General features: G+C 38.8%; 1 protein-coding gene across 4 annotated transcripts in view; it reads right to left on the bottom strand.

Annotated features, from left to right (window-relative positions):
• LOC109229581 (E3 ubiquitin-protein ligase listerin) overlaps nucleotides 1–18,517 on the bottom strand; it is a 23,472-nt gene extending 4,955 nt beyond the window's left edge. For all 4 annotated transcript variants that reach the window (XM_019395071.1, XM_019395070.1, XM_019395072.1 and 1 more), the window contains exons 1-12: nucleotides 18,238–18,517; nucleotides 18,039–18,150; nucleotides 17,686–17,748; nucleotides 17,408–17,485; nucleotides 16,757–16,848; nucleotides 16,033–16,135; nucleotides 15,212–15,364; nucleotides 12,028–12,677; nucleotides 11,421–11,892; nucleotides 9,138–9,604; nucleotides 1,341–2,073; nucleotides 342–1,050 (exon numbers count right to left, since the gene is read on the bottom strand). In XM_019395071.1, the coding sequence (XP_019250616.1) occupies nucleotides 342–1,050; nucleotides 1,341–2,073; nucleotides 9,138–9,604; nucleotides 11,421–11,892; nucleotides 12,028–12,677; nucleotides 15,212–15,364; nucleotides 16,033–16,135; nucleotides 16,757–16,848; nucleotides 17,408–17,485; nucleotides 17,686–17,748; nucleotides 18,039–18,150; nucleotides 18,238–18,293 (3,688 nt within the window). In that variant the 5' untranslated portion in view covers nucleotides 18,294–18,517. The remainder of the gene's footprint in view (nucleotides 1–341; nucleotides 1,051–1,340; nucleotides 2,074–9,137; nucleotides 9,605–11,420; nucleotides 11,893–12,027; nucleotides 12,678–15,211; nucleotides 15,365–16,032; nucleotides 16,136–16,756; nucleotides 16,849–17,407; nucleotides 17,486–17,685; nucleotides 17,749–18,038; nucleotides 18,151–18,237) is intronic.

Here is an 18,928-nt window from a genome sequence, read left to right as displayed (position 1 = left end):
CCCCCCCCCCCCCCCAAAAAAAAAATGACATATATCTCTGCCACATACCAAGACACTAATTTGATTACTTTATGTAGCTTATATCAGGAGATTAGTACTCAGCACAAAAAGAAAATTGCAGTTATATCAGCTTACAACAACAATAACAGCAACAACAACAACCACCCAGTAGAATCCCACTAGTGGGGTCTGGGGAGGGTAGAGTGTACGCAGACCTTACACCTACCCTGGAGGGATAGAGAGGCTGTTTCCGGGAGACCCTCGGCTCGGAGACAATATGCAGTTATATCAGCTTATCCTTAAGAAAATTGTAGTACACACTGTAGACAGCAGTAATTTACCTTCTCCTGTTTGCCATGCATTTAAGGGCGGAAAAGACTCAGTTCGCTGGAGCCAGTCCATAATAGCCTCTTGTACTTCACAACATTCAGAAGAAGCAGACTGCATGTTTGCATTGTCTTTGTCAAATGGAAAACTCAGCGGTCGAATGATTACACTCATAACTGAAGGAAATATCCTCAAACAATTTATATTTATTGTTTCCCCAATATGGAGTTTATTCTGAAGCAGATAAAAAAGAAATATTGCCTTGTCCTTTCCCCATACATCATCCATAAAAAGTCTAGACAGTAATGATACAACAGCTCTCAGGAAGGGTTCTCCAATACTATCCATATTTGTAACAGGAGGTAAGTTTGAAAGGCTCAGTTCAGTAATTCCCCCATGAATAAGTGCACCATCAAGTAAAATGGTGACAATGGAATCTAACAACTCATCCTCAGGCGTATAGCATTCACTATTCAAATAATCACAGAGATGAGGCAAGAACGAGCACAAGGCACTTCCACCATTCCATTTCCAAGTGCATAAGATTTCAGCTGCTAGCCAGGCACGCGAATAATGACACTGAAGAGTTGTGGTAGGTTGATTACTAGGATCCTCAGTTGAAGATGGAGACACATCAGAAACAACACCAGCAATAATTTTGTCAAACCCCATCTTTGGAATAAGTCTGTCTATCAGAGCAACAAACCTGGTGTCTCTTGGGGTCTGCAAAGGGTGAAGTACACAGAATATTTTGAGATCTCATAATACAGATTTTATGTTGAATGCATAATACAATGTAACTCACCTTGAAAAAGATCAAAATAATGCCACAGAAAATGTCACAAAACTAAATAGTTGAACGAGAAAGTATACAGGAATATCTATCAGTTACAAGACCTCACTGTAATTCCCTCTTTCCCAGCAAGCTAAATATAGAAGTGAATAGAAAAATAGGTGCACAAGATCATCCCAAACTGCTTAATAAAAAATACTTAAGCGGGAAGAACACTCACATCAGTTGAAACACTCTCAGTTTTCACCACGGCTGCTCTTTTCCCATCTTTCATATCTGGTGCAACCCAAGTAGGCCAAGAATCGTCCTGGCTTAGGAATCTGTCTAACAGCTTTTGTTCCCCAAACTGATCAGGGCAGAGACACTCAAGAAGTTCAAGGACCCAGTGACAGCATAACGATGCGACTTTGGCAGCATCCAAATTTCTATCCTTGAGCACAGCAATCCTCACAGTCTGGACCAAGATACTCTCCAGGCTCTTTCGACTATCTATGTTGATACTAAATAGGAACTGATTATCAATTTTGCGATCGAGAGAATGCACTAGTTCACAAGAGGCCAACCTTGTCTTAATTGTTTCCGCTGTTTCTTCACCAAACTTATCATTGAAGACAGTAGCCATGCGGCACTCCCACTTAATCACAAAAATTGCAGCTAAGATTCGTGAAACGAGCTCAATTTCATGATTCAAACATTTCAATGCACAAAAACCACCATCAAGCACTTGAAAAGCAAAGTTAACCATCTGATTCACATCAGTAGAAGGTTCAAATCCCAGCTCAGTGTTTTTGTCTCTGATAAGTATCAGAGAACACGTTTCCTTGACCCATATGAAGGGAGAATCCATCATGAAAACTGTCAACTTCTTAAGAACCTCCTCGAATACTAGTACTAATGTACTTTGGGACAGAAAATTTGTTTCATCATCTCCTGCTATGCCACCCAGAACAGCACTGCAACGGAACAACAAAGCAGCCCAAAATAAGACAATAATAACAAAAAATTAGGTTTTCAGAGTGTTTAGTGCCTACTAACTCTAGTCTTAAGCAAATGAAACAACACCTCCTTACCACTGAAGCCTTAATATTGAGATGGGAAAACAAAAAACAAGAAAGGCTATAATCATAGGTAATGAGATAGAGAAGATAACCATGTAGTCATCCTAGGGAAAAAAGTCTCTAAACATAAAATGACTGTTCCTGTATCCCATATTGGTTGAGGAAATGGATTGTACTTTCCTTATATGGTAGTGGAAATCCTTAGCTGACAATAGCCTGTGGGTTTGTGTTAACCCAAAATCTATTCCTTATCGCAGTATCAGAGCCACTCATTCCTATTCTCGACGTATCCAATGTTGGGCCCCCATGTTGTATTGTTCATGCTTCAGATGTCCAATCTTAGGCATGTGGAGGGTGTTAGTGCCACATTGGCCTAAGTTTCTCGGAGTTGAGTGCAGGTGTCCAATACGGTTGCGGATATAAAGGTAGCATCCTTCATGATCTAAATTTTAAGATTCGGGGATACGGATGCTCGAATTCAGCTAAATATAATTCAATATCTAAAAATAAAGTTTTGAAAATATGTCTAAATTACGAGGCATTAAGTGGAAAACATACAAGGAACTCTGAAAAGAAGAAAATATTGATCAAGAGAAGAATCCGAGAAGGATATAAAAAGAAAAGGACTGATATAATTCGGGATCGAATCTCAACCTTAACTTTATTGTTTCGTTATAAAAAGAAAAAGAACTAACATAGAAATTTCTTTATACAAGTTATTGCATTTTCTTCAATTTCACCCTAGCTTTTGTTTGATTTCAGAAACTATTATATTTGTCCCGCATTTCTCCGCCGATTTTGGTCAAAGTACCCCAAATCTGTTGACCCTATACGGATCCCACACCCACGTCGTGTCAACACAGGTGCAACATCGAAAGTGAAGAGTCCGAGCAACTTAGGTTTTGGCAAATCATCAGCTCATGAGCTATCTTTGGAATTGAGTTAGGCTCGATATCCATTTTTCTTATCAAGGAGAATCCAAAGATTTGATATGTAGCATAACATTTTGCCTAGATTCAAGATTCAAAAACCTTTGTTAGATAGTTATTATGTATAGTGTCCCACAGCGGAAAGTAAATGTCTACTTCTATGTAAACAATGTATATAAATAGGTCTATTGTAAGACACTTTAGTTAATATCTATCAATAAATTTCCTGTGTCATTATTTCTCACATGGTATCGGAGCAACCGTGAGAGATTCATCGCTGTGCAATAATTACCAGCAATTTCGAGAAGAAGAAATTAGTTAACCGAAAATTTTTCAGCTACCGCAGGTCTATACGCGATCGGTGTGGTGCAAAAACCAGCACCACCACGAGGTAGATCAGCTTCCAGCGACCAATCCGTAAAAATTTCTATGGCAGAACCCCTCTCACGCACCCTCACGCACCGGCAAGAAATTTTTCGACGAGGCTCTGACTCACGCATCAGCTCATGAAGCACTTTCCGGCCGGTTTTTAACAAAATTTCTTCAAGACAATTTGGTCGTCCAGTGATTCCAAGCATACCATACTATTCTTTTTACTCCGATCACTTCGCAATTTTTCCGGCAGCTACAGTGATTTTTTCGTTAGCTATAGTGTTTCCTTTAACTGTTTCAGCGAGTTACAATTGATTGTTTCTATTATTTGGTGATAATTTGCTCGACCTCTTCAATCCAACGCCTTTGGGATTTGATATTTTTGGTTCTAACAACACGGGTTATGGAAGTTCAAGCTTTGTGATTACTTTGGAACCCTTAAAGGAATGTTCATACTACTTAGCTTGGCTTTCTGGTTGAGTTGTGGTGCAAGGGTCAAGGTGTTCAAGACCGCATGACCAAAAAGGCTAATGAGGGAGATGAGAAGGCCAAAGCACTTCAGATATGTCATTTAGTTTGGTAAAAGGCTCGCACGTTATACACTAATGACATATCTCGTTTCTATGATACGATATTGCGGATGACAAGTTTGAAGAAACAGGAATTGGATATGTTTACTTACTTGGGTCAAGTACAGCCAGTCATAGAGGAATTAGAGAAATTGATGCCAATTTCTGCTAGTGTTAAAAAGCAACAACAAGAAGGACAGAAGATGTTACTAGTTCTTACACTCGTTGGACTTCCTAGTGTCCTTGATTCAGTATGCGACCAGATTTTGGCTAACCCGACTGTCCCTACAATTGTTGAATTGTTCTTGCCTTGCTGAAGTACCCAGTCACACAATGATCTCATCACAGACAGTTGACTTCGCTCGCATCACAAACAGTGAAAAATCGGGCACTCTAACTATGGATAATAGACGTGGAGGAGGTCGTTTTGGAAGGTCTCGACCCAAGTGTTCTTATCGTAATAAGCTTGGACACGCCTATGAGGTGTGTTACTCTTTGCGTGGTCGACCACCTAAAAATACTCATGTTGCTCAAATGGGGCTGCAGATAACCAGAGGTTTTCTTTATCTGAACGGGAATATAATGAGTTCTTTTAGTATCGAGCAAGTAAACAGACACCTCCACAAGTAGCCTCTGTTGCTCGGACTCATACTTCTGTTGCTGATAATTTTTTTACTTGTGTTTCCCAATCTACTACTCTTGAACCGTGGGTTATGGACTAAGGTGCCACTTATCATATAATAGGTCACCTTTGTTAAAAATATTGTTTATTTACAATCTCTTCCCAACGTTACTTTAGCCAATGAAGTCCAATCAAAAGCAAAAGGAGTTGGACAAGCTAATCCTTATCCTCTATCACTTTAGATTTTGTTCTTTACGTCCCTGACTGTCCTTTTAACCTTGCATTTGTTAGTCGATTGACTCGTGCCCTCCATTGTTGTACATATTTTATTAATGACTCGTTTGTTATGCAAGACAACAGTACGGTACAGACAATTGGCATAGGGGTGAATCAAACAGCCTTTATTACCTTGACTCACTCAATCCCCACAACATGTCCAGTTATAGATCCTCTAAACCTAATTCACAAACAATTAGGAAATCCGAGTTTATCCAAGCTTCAAAAGATGGTGCCTAGTTTGTCTAGTTTGAATACATTAGATTGTGAGCCATGTCAACTTGTAAAACATACCCGAACAACCTTTCCGCATAGTGTTGAGAGTCGTGTAGAGTATATTTTTTCTTTAGTTAATTCTGATATACGGGGTCCTAGTAGAGTCGGTTCAACCTTAGGATTTTGTTGCTTTGTTAGTTTCATTGGTGATTACTCAAGATGTACTTGGATTTTCCTAATGAAAGATTATGCTAAGTTGTTTTCTATATTCTAGAGTTTTGTACTGAATTGAAAAAAATTAGTTTGGCGTTTCTATTCGCATTTTTCGCATTGATATGCCTTAGAATACTTATCCTCTCAAATTCATCAGTTTATGACTTCTTAAGGAATTATTCATCAGACATCTTGTCCGTATACTCTTCAGCAGAATCAGGTAGCTGAAAGAAAGAATAGGCACCTCATTGAGACTGCTTACACACTTCTCATTGATTCCTATGTTCCACGGCGTTTTGGGAGCAATTCAGTTCTCGCGTCTTGTTATTTGATTAATCGGATGCCTTTTTCTTCAATCCAAAGTCAGATTTCGCATTCATTATTGTTTCCTCAGTCACCTTTATACTCTTTTCCCCTCGTGTTTTTGGGAGCACATGCTCGTTCATAACTTAGATCTCGGAAAAGATAAATTAGCTCCTCGTGCTCTCAAGTATGTCTTCCTTGGTTATTCTCGAGTTCAAAAGGGATATCGTTGCAACTCACCTAATTTTTGTAGGTACCTTATGTCAGCTGATGTCATACTTTTTTAGTCTTGACCTTATTTTACCTCTTCTGACCACCTTGATATATCTCAGATCTTACCTATACCGACTCGTGAGGAGTTTACTGTAGCTCCTCCTGGATCCTCAACCACAAGTCTTACCATACCGACCGTTGAGGAATCCAGTGTTGCTCCTCCTGGATCCTGAACCACAAGTCTTACCGTACCGACCGTTGAGGAATCTAGTGTTGCTCCTAAACATGCCCAGCTGATTCACTCTTAACTTACCGTCATCTCGTCCAGCATCATGCCCAGCTGATTCACGTCCTGCACCCAACCGTGCTTCTACTGCGAACTTGTCTCCTCCTAGTCTACTGATTGCACTTCGTAAAGGTATGCAGTCACACTTAATCCTAATCAACAATATGTTGATGCCATCACTCCATAATTCTTTTATATCTTCTTTGTCCTCTGTTTCCATCGCTAAGTTTACATGTGAAGCATTGTCTCATCCAGGATAGCAACAGGTTATGGTTGATGAGATGTCTGCTTTCCATGTGAGTGGTACTTGGTAACTTGTTCCTCTTCGGGTAATCTACTATTGGTTGTCGTTGGGTTTATGCAGTCAAAGTTGGTCGGATGGCCAGATTGATCGGCTTAAGGCCCGCCTTTTGCCGAAGGGTATACTCAAATATTTGGGCTTGATAACAGTGATACTTTCTTTCCCGTGGCTAAAATAGCATCAGATCATCTCTTTCTATTCATGGTTGTTGTTCGTTATTGGCCCCTCTATCAGTTGGACATTAATAACATTTTTCTTTGGTGATCTTATAGATACAGTTTATATGGAACAATCACCCGGTTTGTTGCTCAGAAAGAGTCTAGTGGCCTTGTATGTCGATTGCGTCGGTTACTCTATGGTCTAATATAGTCTCCTCGAGCCTACTTTGGTAAATTTAATACAGTTACCGAAATGAATCTAATCACTCTGTGTTTTATCGGCGTTCTGGTTCAAATATATGTGTTTATCTGGTGGTTAACGCTGATGATATTATTATTAGTGGCAATGATCAAGATAGTATCACCAGTTTGAAGCAAAATTTCTTTTAACACTTCCTCACTAAGGAATCCAGCTCAAAGTACTGTATTCACAGCGGAAGTATGCCTTACATATTCTTGAAGAGACAGGAATGACGGTTGTAGACCCATGGATACTCTTATGGATCCAAATTTCAAACTTCTTCAAGGACAAGCCTCTTAGCAAACTTGCGAGATATAGGCAGCTGGTTGGTAAGTTGAATTACCTCACAGTGACTAAACTGATACTTCCTTTCTTGTGAGTGCTGCAAGTCAATTTATGGACTCTCCTTGTGACAGTCATTGTGAGGCAGTTGTCTGAATTCTTCGGTATATAAAATCAGCCCGAGGCAAAGGACTGTTGTTCGAGGATCGAGGCCATGAGCAAATCGTTGGATACACAGACGTCGATTGGGCAGGATCACCTTCTAATAGACGTTCTATGTCTGGATATTGTGTTTTAGTAGGAGGTATTTTGGTACAAGAAACAGAATATAGTTGCTCGGTCTAGTGCAGAAGCAGAATAACGAGCAATGGTTATGGCAATATGTGAGCTAATTTGGATCCACAACTGCTCAAGGAATTGAAATTTGGAAAAATCGATAAAATGAAACTGGTGTGTGATAATCACGCTGCTTTTCATATTGCGGCAAATCCGGTATTCCGTGAGAGGACTAAACCATTGAGATTGACTGTCAGAGATATTATTACAAAGTTTGTGAGGTCAAAAATATTTTCACCAAGTCTCTCACTGGTTCTCGTATTAGTTACATCTGTAACAATCTCGGTACATACGATTTATATGCACTGGCTTGAGGGGGAGTGTTAGATAGTTGTTATGTATAGTATCCCACATCAGAAAATATATGTCTAGTTTTATGTAAACAATGTATATAAATAGGTCTATTGTAAGACACTTCAGTTAATATATATCAATATAATTTCCCGTGTCATTATTTCTCACACACTTTATATAAGGACCATAATCAGATCAAATTTCATTGGTACGACGTGTGCATATATAATGTTCCCGGAGGAACCCTTAGCAGCTCTGCCTAAGAGTGTAACTCCAATAAGACTCCCACAATGTCCAAATAGTCCATCAGCCAGTCTACCATCACTTCAAACATCGAGCTAAATAAGTCTAGAAAAACAACAAAGAGAACTTCAAAAAAGGGGCAGCCGGACACTTAAATGGCACCAATTTTATAAAAGCAGCAACATAGCGTGGCTACCAGTTATTAATTTTGGGTGAGTATGCTTACCTATGCTTAAGTCAATATACATGGAAGATTCCTGGGCCTGTGTCTATCCTGTGAGGTAACATTAACATACACCCATTGACAGAAGCTGGCTCTTGCCTAGCTAAAAGAAAGCAAACAGCATATCTCGACTGGACCTAGAATACACTTCTCAACTGTAAAACGAATTTCAACTACATGAATAGTTTATCATCCTGCAACACAACCACTGTTGTGAGAAATGTACGGCCCCTCATTCTCTTCAAGGTTGTAACGATGGCTTTGATCAGCAAGCATCTAGCTAGCATATATCCTGGACGCATTAAAATCATCAAGGTTACAACTGTGGTAACTTCGTCGGAACTAATAACTTTTCTTACATGTTTCTACGCACTTAAATGTCAAATATCACTATTTTGGAGGCCATCAAAGAATATTCTGGTGTCAACAATTAACAAAAGCTTTTAGTTTCAGTAAAAGATTTACCCCATTCAGAAGAGCAGATTGAGATTTACACTATACAATTTTGAGGTAGGAGACAATTACCGAGGATTCAAGGCAAAAGATAACAACTCCTAGTTCAATAAGACCCTTAACAGTTCAAATGATTTTAAAATATAAGTGTGATAGAAATGACTAGATCCACAACATCCCCCCCCCCCCCTTTCCACCAGTGAAAATCCTCAAGCCTAAAAAGGAGATACTTAACTCTCTGGTCAGAGTACTGCTTTAATATGGTGGGAGTCATTGTTTCAAATTCAATAGCAGGTAAAACTTATTAGATGCCAAAGTTAGGTAAACAGTAAGATGCAACCATTGTAACACTAGAGAATGTACACTTCCATGTAGAAGAGTTAGATCAAGACGCGCGTAAGGAAAATATTTCAGGAATTTGTTACTTACCGCATATATGAAACACTAGAAGTTCCAAAAGGTGGAAAAGCTCGAGCAACAGAAATGGCAGTAGAATCCAAAAGCTGATGATGCCAACGGGCTGCATGGGGAACTTGGAAAGTGCCTCTAATGCTAGTTTGTTCTCTTGCTTTCTCAACGAGCATAGCCAACAGAGAGAGGCAATCAGAGTCCACAATCCCATTTCCGGATTTCAGTTCTTCCAAATTCGTTACATGTGTAACAATGCTAGCCCACTGTTCTGCAAAGCATTCATCATCAAGTAACGAAAGCAAGAGATCTAGTCGCATGCTAGTAGTGGGACTGTTGGCCTGCAAGCACCAAGGAATAAAGATTTCCTTGAAGACGTGCAAGAATTGTTTTGCTTCAGGTTCAATGCAAAAGGTCTCTTGAATTATCTTCCGCGGACCAAACATAGAGACAGCAGCCACCAGAAATCTCACTGCATTAGGGGAATCCTAAAATTGACAACAACCAATATGAGAGAATAAAAGTAAAACTGAAAGAATTTGATAAAATAGAGAAAGCAGCCACAGTAATGCTCACTGCATTAAGGGAATCCTAGAGTTTTCTTTTGCTAAAGAGGGGATCCCTTACAACCAACATAAGAGAATGAAAGTGAAATGGAAAGCAATTGGTCAAAGACAAAAAAGAATAATCGAAGCAACTATTGCCTTTTTGGCAGGTCACCTGCGGAAGAATTTCCTTTACCTATTCCCAGAGGAGCAAATACAAATGCTTCTAAATTCAATGACCAGATGGGAATGGTGAAACCACAAAAGAATCAAATGCAGATAAGATGAATTTGGGCTAACATTATTCAGGTAACTCAGTAGTGAAACATAAGGAAGCCAAGTTTCTACAGCTATAGGAGTTTCCGGACTTCCCTTGAAAGCAAATTAATTTCTAAAATAGTGTTTCAAAGAAGGCTAAGCTCTGAATATTAACTAATACAAGTAGTCAGCAAGGCTTCGAAAGCTTATGGAGACAAATTCCTCAAAGTCCATAATTGAATAGACAGAAAAGTAATATTAGAAACAGGCTTGTCAAACATATCCAAATTTCCCTTTTCTATCAATTTTTTGATCAGGAAGCAGTAGCGTGTCATTATCTGGTGCACCTCTTTTACTAGATGAATAAAACCCTAGTAGCACCAGAATTCTTCTTCTTTAAAGCCAGAACCAATTAGGAGAATCGGGAAAAAAGGCTTCTGGGGGAGAAAGATAAAATTCATTCTCAAAATGTGGGGATATTACTAATCATCTATTTTTGGATGGGTATTAATACAACAAGTTCTCACTTGCTCGGACGTGAATACAGATCAAAATGTCTAGACTTCTGGTTCGTATTTCAGGGTCAAAACTCTGAGACACTATCACAAAATCTGAAAATCTTAGACAAAGCCCCAAATGTCACCATTCACTTTAATTCATTACAAAAGTTAATCATTAGCTTAAATGAATTTGGATATACCATGACCTGCATCATAACATTCTCAGAAGAGATTAACACGGGAAAAAAGGAAAAAAAAAAAAGTAAAAGAGACACCCATAGTCCACAAGAAGGCAGTAAAAGGAAAGATGGAATACCAGCGGACACATAGAGAATGCTATACGCAGGATTCTTCATTGCTCCTCATAGGCAAAAAGTTTTTTCCTTATATAATCCTTAAGCACAGAGTCAAGTATAAGTAAAAAAGAATTATTATGTGCATATGTTCCACAATTTGATTTTATTCAAGTTGACACTTCAGTTTCCAAATTTGAAAGTGAGTCGTTGAAGTTGACAGATCCAAACGTGAACTTGAGCAAAGAAAAGCTCTTGGTAACATATTCCTAGAAGTCCAGAAAATGATTGTATAAGAGTTAATTTTCTGATGTTTCAATGAATATATGTCTCCACAGATGGTAGAGTGGGAATTATTATGAAGCACAAAACTACACTGGCAAAACTTAGAGGCTACAAGCATAAGCCAAAGCATGAGATCCTGTTTCAATTATGTTGGCAGGTTCTACGTCAACAACCCATAACATGTCTGAAAACTACAGGTCGTGTGAAGTAAATTTTCAAAAGATGTTTCAGTTAGCAGTCCCATTCCATTATAGTACGCACCAGCACCAAGACTCTCTATCTCTCTCTCTCCCTCCCTCCCTCACTGCATTTCTTTGGTGGTGGTCTGGGGGTGGGGGGCCGAGGCAGCCATGGCTTAGAGCCCAAATTATTTTCTATCATAAAACCATGACCAAAAGACTACATAACTAAGGAATAACTTACGAGTGTTTTAATCAAAGGGAATGACTTTGACAACGTTGGTCCCACCAAATAAACTAGAGGCCAAGTTTCACCTTTCCTTACTGCGTGTTGATTCAGTACTGACAAGAACTTGGTCACCCCTTCTGCATTCTCAACAGAACTGTCTGTTTGTTGAAATACACCCGAGCAGGTCTGTTGAAATGCTGAACAGAATTGCAAAAGCAAGTCAGCTTCCAGTAAAGAAAAGTCCGAAAGGATTTCAACAATGCATTTGCCAAGATCTTGCACATAACCCTCTGGAATTTTGACATTAGGTTGTCTTGATCCCTGACGAGAAGGTTGAACGCCATCATCAGAAGAATCCATAGAAGAGAAGACCCTTTCCTGGTTCTTTGAGCTGACAGAGAACAGGTATTCGTGCCACAGCAGCTTTAAGAGGATCTGATCTGTAAGTGTCTGCTGAAATCTGTGGGAATCTGCTGCATCAGAAAACCTGGAAGAGAAGCCCAAAATCAGACGAAGAAATACATATCTGAGCCCAGAAACTAAAAGAGACAAATCTCAACATAACGATAAAAAGTTGATAGGCCACAGAAGTTCAAAGGGAAAAGTTCAGTGGACTCTTCACCTATCCGTGTTTTTCAAGCAAAATAGAAAACCTTCTCTCATCGCTCTAAAGAGAGCAAGACGATCTAGATGTAATGAATAACTCAAGCTTCTTCCTGCCCACAAATTCTGAAAGAATTCAAGAAGAAACTTCTCTGTTTCAACTGCTTGTGCAGGTAAAACATCCAAGAATGATAACAGAGCAGGATATGATACTTGCTGGGATCCAAAGCAACCATTTCGAAGAAAATGCCAGAACCTACTTAAAGCAGATTTTTTAATTTTCAAGATACTCCAACTCTCTGGAAATTTTTCAGAAAACAGTAAGATCACATCCCACATTGATGAATGGCAAGAGGGATCCTTTTCATGGAAAGCTCCAAGTATTGCATCCGCGAGATGTGTAATGTCTGTTTCTTTAATAGTATGAGGAATATTTTTTATGAAACTTCTCATGACCGAATAAGTGGCTGAGCGAATAGCGGGGCTCTCAGACTTCAGAAATCCCAGAAATAACTTATGAGCAGATAGCAAGTTCTCAGCACAGGACACAGCAATGGCCTTGGCTTTAGAAGCACGCTTTGACTCAGCTACAGAAACAGACCGTTCAGGTTGTGCGCTGACCACAACATCAAGAAGGGTGGCCAATGCCAACAGTGATGAAGAAATAACCTGGAATCAATTAAAGTAAAAGAAAGAAAAGATCAAGACCAATGGGGATGAAAAAAATTGTAATAGTCAAATGTGAGAAGCGGGAAAAGTCTAAAATCTTTTGATAAGTAAGCAATTTTTCTACATCTAACAGCACCAAGGAGGTGCTGATATATACAGTGCAAAAATTCAGGTACCCAATAAATATTAAAAGGAGGCAAGGAAATCAGGCAAAGGTGTATTTTCCTTCTCATCAAGGTGCAACGGTTTTGAGATATTTCACCAAATAGTCAACATCACTACCATTGAAGCTTATATCATATTCTTCTTATAAGGGTTTTCTCTGCACATACATATTATCTATGTATCAATCTTCTACACCCTCCTCAAATCTGTATATAATGTGTATACGTTCCTATTCTCAAACATCAAACAGTAAAACACAGTAGAATCCGATACAAGTTAACAGTAAATCAGTGTTCTGTTAGGCATTGACCAAATAAGGAGAGATTAAGCTGCTTATAACCTAAGTTGCGCGGCCTCTTCATTTTTTATGCTGAACCCGTCTGGATCGGGATACGTTTGGGATTCGGTCCGGAATACGTTTGGGATTCGGTCAACCAACTTCGAATACTTTGACTAGAGTCCATGGACAAACTTTTTTGTGGGGTGGGGGTGGGATGGGGGGAAGGGAATTGAGATTTTGATTTCCCAAAATAAACGATGAAACAGATTTAAGACGTGGGATATGGCATACCTTCATTATTATAGTCCTTTTGTCTCATATTCGCTGCTTCGATATACATGTAAATTTTTCACATAATATCTCTCAAAATTTAGAATATGTTTATAGCTCTATTTTTATAATTTTGAATTTTCTTAGCCAAATCCCAGCGCCCGTATCCATACCTAGATCCGCACCTCCGAATCATAAAATTTAGATTTTGCCGAATCCCTCTCGGATCCGTACCCATATCGGATGCCCGAGTCCGATCAACATAGCTTATAACCCACACAAGTCTTGACATGACTCTGAGCACAATTGATATCAAATGAAGCTTTAGCCTGATCTAAGATCTGCATGCATAGCCATTATCCGATCATGTGTGCCAGAAAAGCCAATTATGGAATTTAAATGACTTCTTCCACAACATTTCCTCACTTCATAATGCCCCTGTAGCTGATTTTTTGATGCTCAAGGATGGAATGTATTTCTAACAAGGAACTTAAATGATTGGGAGGTTGCAAGATTTTGTGCTCTGTTACAGTCCCTTAGCACCACTGTCTTGGATCAACACAAGGATGATTCTATTATATGGAGGTACCATTCAGGTGGAATCTTCTCGGTTAAGTCTTGTTACATGTCATTGACTTCTTCCAACAGTGATCTTTGGCCTTGGAGGTATATTTGGCACAACAAAGCACCCTTGAACGTTTCTTGTTTTTTCCTGGCTTGTGGCTAAGGAAGCATGCCTCACCCAACCAATTTTTCAGAAAAAAGGAATGCAATTATGTAGCAGGTGTCTCCTCTGTGAAAAGAACCCTGAAGATACTCATTAGCTTTTTCGGCTTTTCCTATACTGCAAGATCTCTTATCAGACCTGGAGCATGGTTTTTGCCATTTCGAGCATGTCCTGGACAATGCCTCACTCCATTCTAGATTTCTTACATTGCTGGAGAAGAGATGGTCTCAATAGGAAGACACACAAGCTTTGGAACACTATTCCCATGGTCTTTTGGTGGACAATTTGGAACGAAAGAAACAGAGAGTTTTTGAAGGCGAACTTAGCAACATACATAGCCTTAAATACAAATATATTTCTTTGCTAGCTTTTTGATGCAGCATGACCTATGTAAATGACGCAGACTCTATGTTAGATATGATTGAGGCTTTTCACATTTTGTAATTTTTAACGCACTGACTTAGTGCTGTTCTAAAACAACTCTAGAGTTGTTACAATGAAACATATAATGACCTATGTTCTAAAACCAATCCGTATTCTTCTCCAACACCAATCCGTATCCACATATATTTTTAGCTTATGTGTGGAAAGTCTTCCTTTCTTTCTTAAATTTATGTGTCCGGTCAAACACTGTCACATAAGATGGGACAGAAGGACTGTATTATTCTCTTGTACATTTAAACTAGTATATTGCACTAACTCATAATATTTCAATTGGTACTCCGAAGAACGTGAGACACTATACAATGCTCTAATACTTTGGTTCATGCCATACCAGAGAATTCAACCTGAAAAAGCAGGAATGTTGTGCTGTTGGGAAGCTTTTTAGAAGCGCAATCTTGTGCTGGTGATAAGAACTGGAAAAAGATGTTTTTACTGAAGCACTTGAAGGTTCCAGGCAAGAAATTAATCTACTGAAACCTTTCATTTTTAAATGCCTTCCTCATGATAAACATGAATCAAAATATATGCAGCTTTTACGCTTCATTATACATGATTGATAGAGAATTTGCAGGAAGCAAAAAGCCAATTCAATCAACATTCATGCAGCTGATCATAACAGGAAAAATGATAATACAATCATGATATTACCTGCATGTGCATCTCTTCTAGTTCATCTGATGCCACACTCTTATCTGACATGCTCTGGGGAGTAAGCTTCAGATTTTCCTCAATGTACTTGAATATCTCCGATGTGTATAACATCAAGACATCTAGTCTCTTCTCTGGTGCTGGAAAAGCAGCCTGTTAATATTTACACAGATGGACCGTGAGGCATAGGATGAAGACTGAAACAGCTGACATTGTGCTTTATTTAGTTATATATTAACAGACAACTGAGTGAAGAAGTTGCATCAACAAAACAGAACCAAAAAAACGAATAGCATCTCCTTGATCTTTCAGATCATGCCTCAAATCCTTTCTGTGCTTTAAACCACAACATGTGGATACTCTCAGATATACAAACTTTGCTGAATAAGTTTATCCATGACCAACAGCTAAAATCCACATGGGATTGATTATAAGTTCCAAAGATTACTTAAAATTTCGTTGGATACCAAAGGCATAGATTACAGCACCTATCCATTCAGAAGAAGATTCCAACAGTGCATAAACAAAGTAGGTACCTCCGACATATCTATTTTATATGCCATGATAAGCAAGGCAGAGCTGGTCAAACATAAACCAAGTCTAACTAATACAACTTAAAGACAAAACTATTACATGAAATTAATGTATTCGTTCCACTTCACTGCGTCGATACACTATCATGTTGGTCCTCAATTGCATTTTGGTGTCTAGCACTTCCAATTAGATGAAAGTTTATTCTGTATCCTCAAGTTGCACGTGAGAGTACCATGCAATTAGTTAGTAAATCTACAATGAGGTTACTGTCTGACAAACACACGAACCTGAAATGATCTTTTTGCAGCCTGGGAAACTTCATAGACAGAATCAAACTGGGAAAACCACCATGGTCCCATCAAAGACTTCAGATAAGGAACTAAATCTCTTCTGCAAAAAGAGGAGAAGAAAAAGGACAATGAAAATCACCCAAAGTAAGGACAGGAAACAACAAAAATTTGGAAGCTATAGATGGTATCCAAAAGCTACAAATATGATCTGCGACAAAAGATTGAGAAAACTACTCATCCGCTTCAAACTAAATGGACTGATTTGAGTTGGGGCAGTTTAAAACCATAACTATGCTAGAGGTTGCAGCAAACAGCAAATTTCCAAGTTATGAATCAAGTTTCATCTACTTAAGAAGAAAGAGTTATTATTATCATGGGTATCATTTGCACCACCCAATCATTAAATGATTTAGGGGTCAATTTTAGGAAAATGCAAGTGTCTGTCAACATATTACTTAACTACCGCTATCACTGGCAGCAGGTTGCAATTTAATCTATAGAAGCTAACAAGGAGCTCAAAAAAACAAGTTTTCATTTAAATGAAGGAAAAACTGTGTGTGTGGTGTGGGTGGGTGGGTGGGTGGGGTGGGGGGGGGTGGGGGGGAGGAGAGAGCTGTAGACACGTCATCAGGGCTAATTTAGTTTGAAGAATGATGTCCATGTAGCAGAAGCAAGATATTAACTATATCTAGTTCTGATTTTAAGTAAGATAAGTACATACCCAACAATGGCAACAAGGTTTGTCATGGTGTCATGAGTTGCTCGTCGAACCTCTCTGCTGTAATCCAGTAGCAACTTCTTGTATTCAAATGCCTATCAGGAAGAGCAGGGGAGTAAGAACCACTTAAGAGACTGATAACTAGTAATTCTTCCACCCGAACCATAAAAAATCTAGAAACATACTCCATAGTTACAACAATCCAACACTCAAAATGTAAATAGTGTCATTAAAGGCTCGCCTGAGCGCTTAAACTTAAAGCTAGGTAAGATGCAAGTTAGGTTCTCCACCTCGTTCGACAATTCAGAGTCGGCACCAAGGCAATACAGCATGCACCTGACCGCTCATGGACTCTTTTTCTTTGAAAGCAGCAGTATACGAATGAGCATATCTAGAAATTTTCATTTTTTTGAAGACCCTGTCTAGAAATTTAAATTGTTTTCATCTGAAACAGAAACTTATAACGATTGTTGAACTTAGTTGACCTGATTCTTATTTCAAATAATCACTTCAATAGGGAACTTTCTTTAAAAGGAGGCCAAAATCTTTTTCCACCAATGGCAAAATATGCAAGATAAGATATAGCACAGCCAATGCCTAGACATTGTACAATTAGGGTATTGGCCAGCAACTAGGAAAGAGAAGTGAGCATACCCACTGTGGGATTGTTGGTATTATATCCTTTGCAGTCTTTTGTTGGAATAACTGAGATAGAGATGCCAATGCTTTCAGCTGTTAGAAAAGAGAGGAATTTTAATGAGCTTTCTCAAAAATGAAAAATTAAAGCATCAACGAACTACAGGCAAGTCCAACAATGAAACAAAAAAAATTAGAAGAACAATGAATATGCAGGTTGCTTCCTAATTCACATCTCTCAAGGAACCAATATTGTCCAAACTGCATTCTAAAAATTGAATAAGAAACGAAATTACTTTAGTGGTAGGGTCCTTTCTGGCAAGCCTCTTCAAGTGTTGTGCAACTTCACTGTCAATATCCTACAAACAAATATGCCATCATAATTAAGAGTGGAAACACTATCACTTTTTTTCACTTATAAAAAAAGGGTAGTCCTTGTGGGTCGGCCTTGCCATTTGGATAAGCGGCAATTAATCAATCAAATTCAGATAAACCATCAATTAGGATGCTTTCGAATTTTGTTAAAGAAAAAATAAAGCTCGTAAATTGCAGAATCTAGTGCCCATTAATATAGTTTAAAATTCTAACAATGAAAAATACCAAAACGCATATAATTTTCAAGTGTAAGAGAAGTTAAATTAGAGTGTACCAAGAAAGGGGGAGAATCTTCAGTTGACAAAGAAGAGTCAACACGGGAAGTGCCCATATAGCCTCCGAATCCCACAGGGGTAGAACCTTGGGGCAGTAACGAAGCAGCAAGACTGCATTCAAACCCAAACAATTACAAATACTAAGAAAACGAGCATAACAAGGGAACGAAGAGAATGAAAAAGGAAGAAAGAGGGGACCTGCTGCTAGAGGGGCGAGACTTGCTTCTAGCTCCATCTCCTTTCGGTCTCCCCATTATTCTTCTACCTTCTTTGGATCATACGTTAGTTGATTGAGGGAACGCCGATCACAGAGCTCAGAAGCTCTGCTCTTACCTGAGAAGGACGAGGGACTGCGCCTCTTTTGGGCCGTAATTCACTATATATGTTCGTCGTCTCAAACAAGGAAAAACTATTTTGGTCACCGCCTTTTGCCTATGTAGGTGTTTTTTTTTTCGGCCCCTCCCAATCGTATAGTTGCCCTCCAATATTTTCTTTCGCTCTCCATTTATTTATTTGTGTGATTTCCTCTTCAAATTAACGACTCTTTCTTAAAACTTTTTGGACATACCACCCAACTATTTCTAATTGTTTTCAAGAATTCTACATCACTAATCAAACTATCAACAAACTAAAGCAAATTTATTAATACAATTTATAACTATGCTTGTATAGGTAAATAGGTTTACATTAAGTATTTGAATGACAAAATGATACGTGGAACCGGAAAAAGACGGAAGACGAAGCAAATGGAAGCCAAAACCGAGGGCAACAACTTGGGTTGACATCGGGTAGACCCCGAAGGGAACATTGTCAACGAGGGCAAACAAATATTTGCTGACATTCAATGAAGCATATTCATCGGCATTAAATCCACATCTGTTAGAGAGAA

Source organism: Nicotiana attenuata, chromosome 7 (assembly GCF_001879085.1).
Source record: "Nicotiana attenuata strain UT chromosome 7, NIATTr2, whole genome shotgun sequence".
NCBI classification, from domain to species: Eukaryota; Viridiplantae; Streptophyta; class Magnoliopsida; order Solanales; family Solanaceae; genus Nicotiana; species Nicotiana attenuata.
The sequence above is the reverse complement of the archived record's forward strand: the minus strand, read 5'-3'. Positions and strand labels throughout refer to the sequence as shown.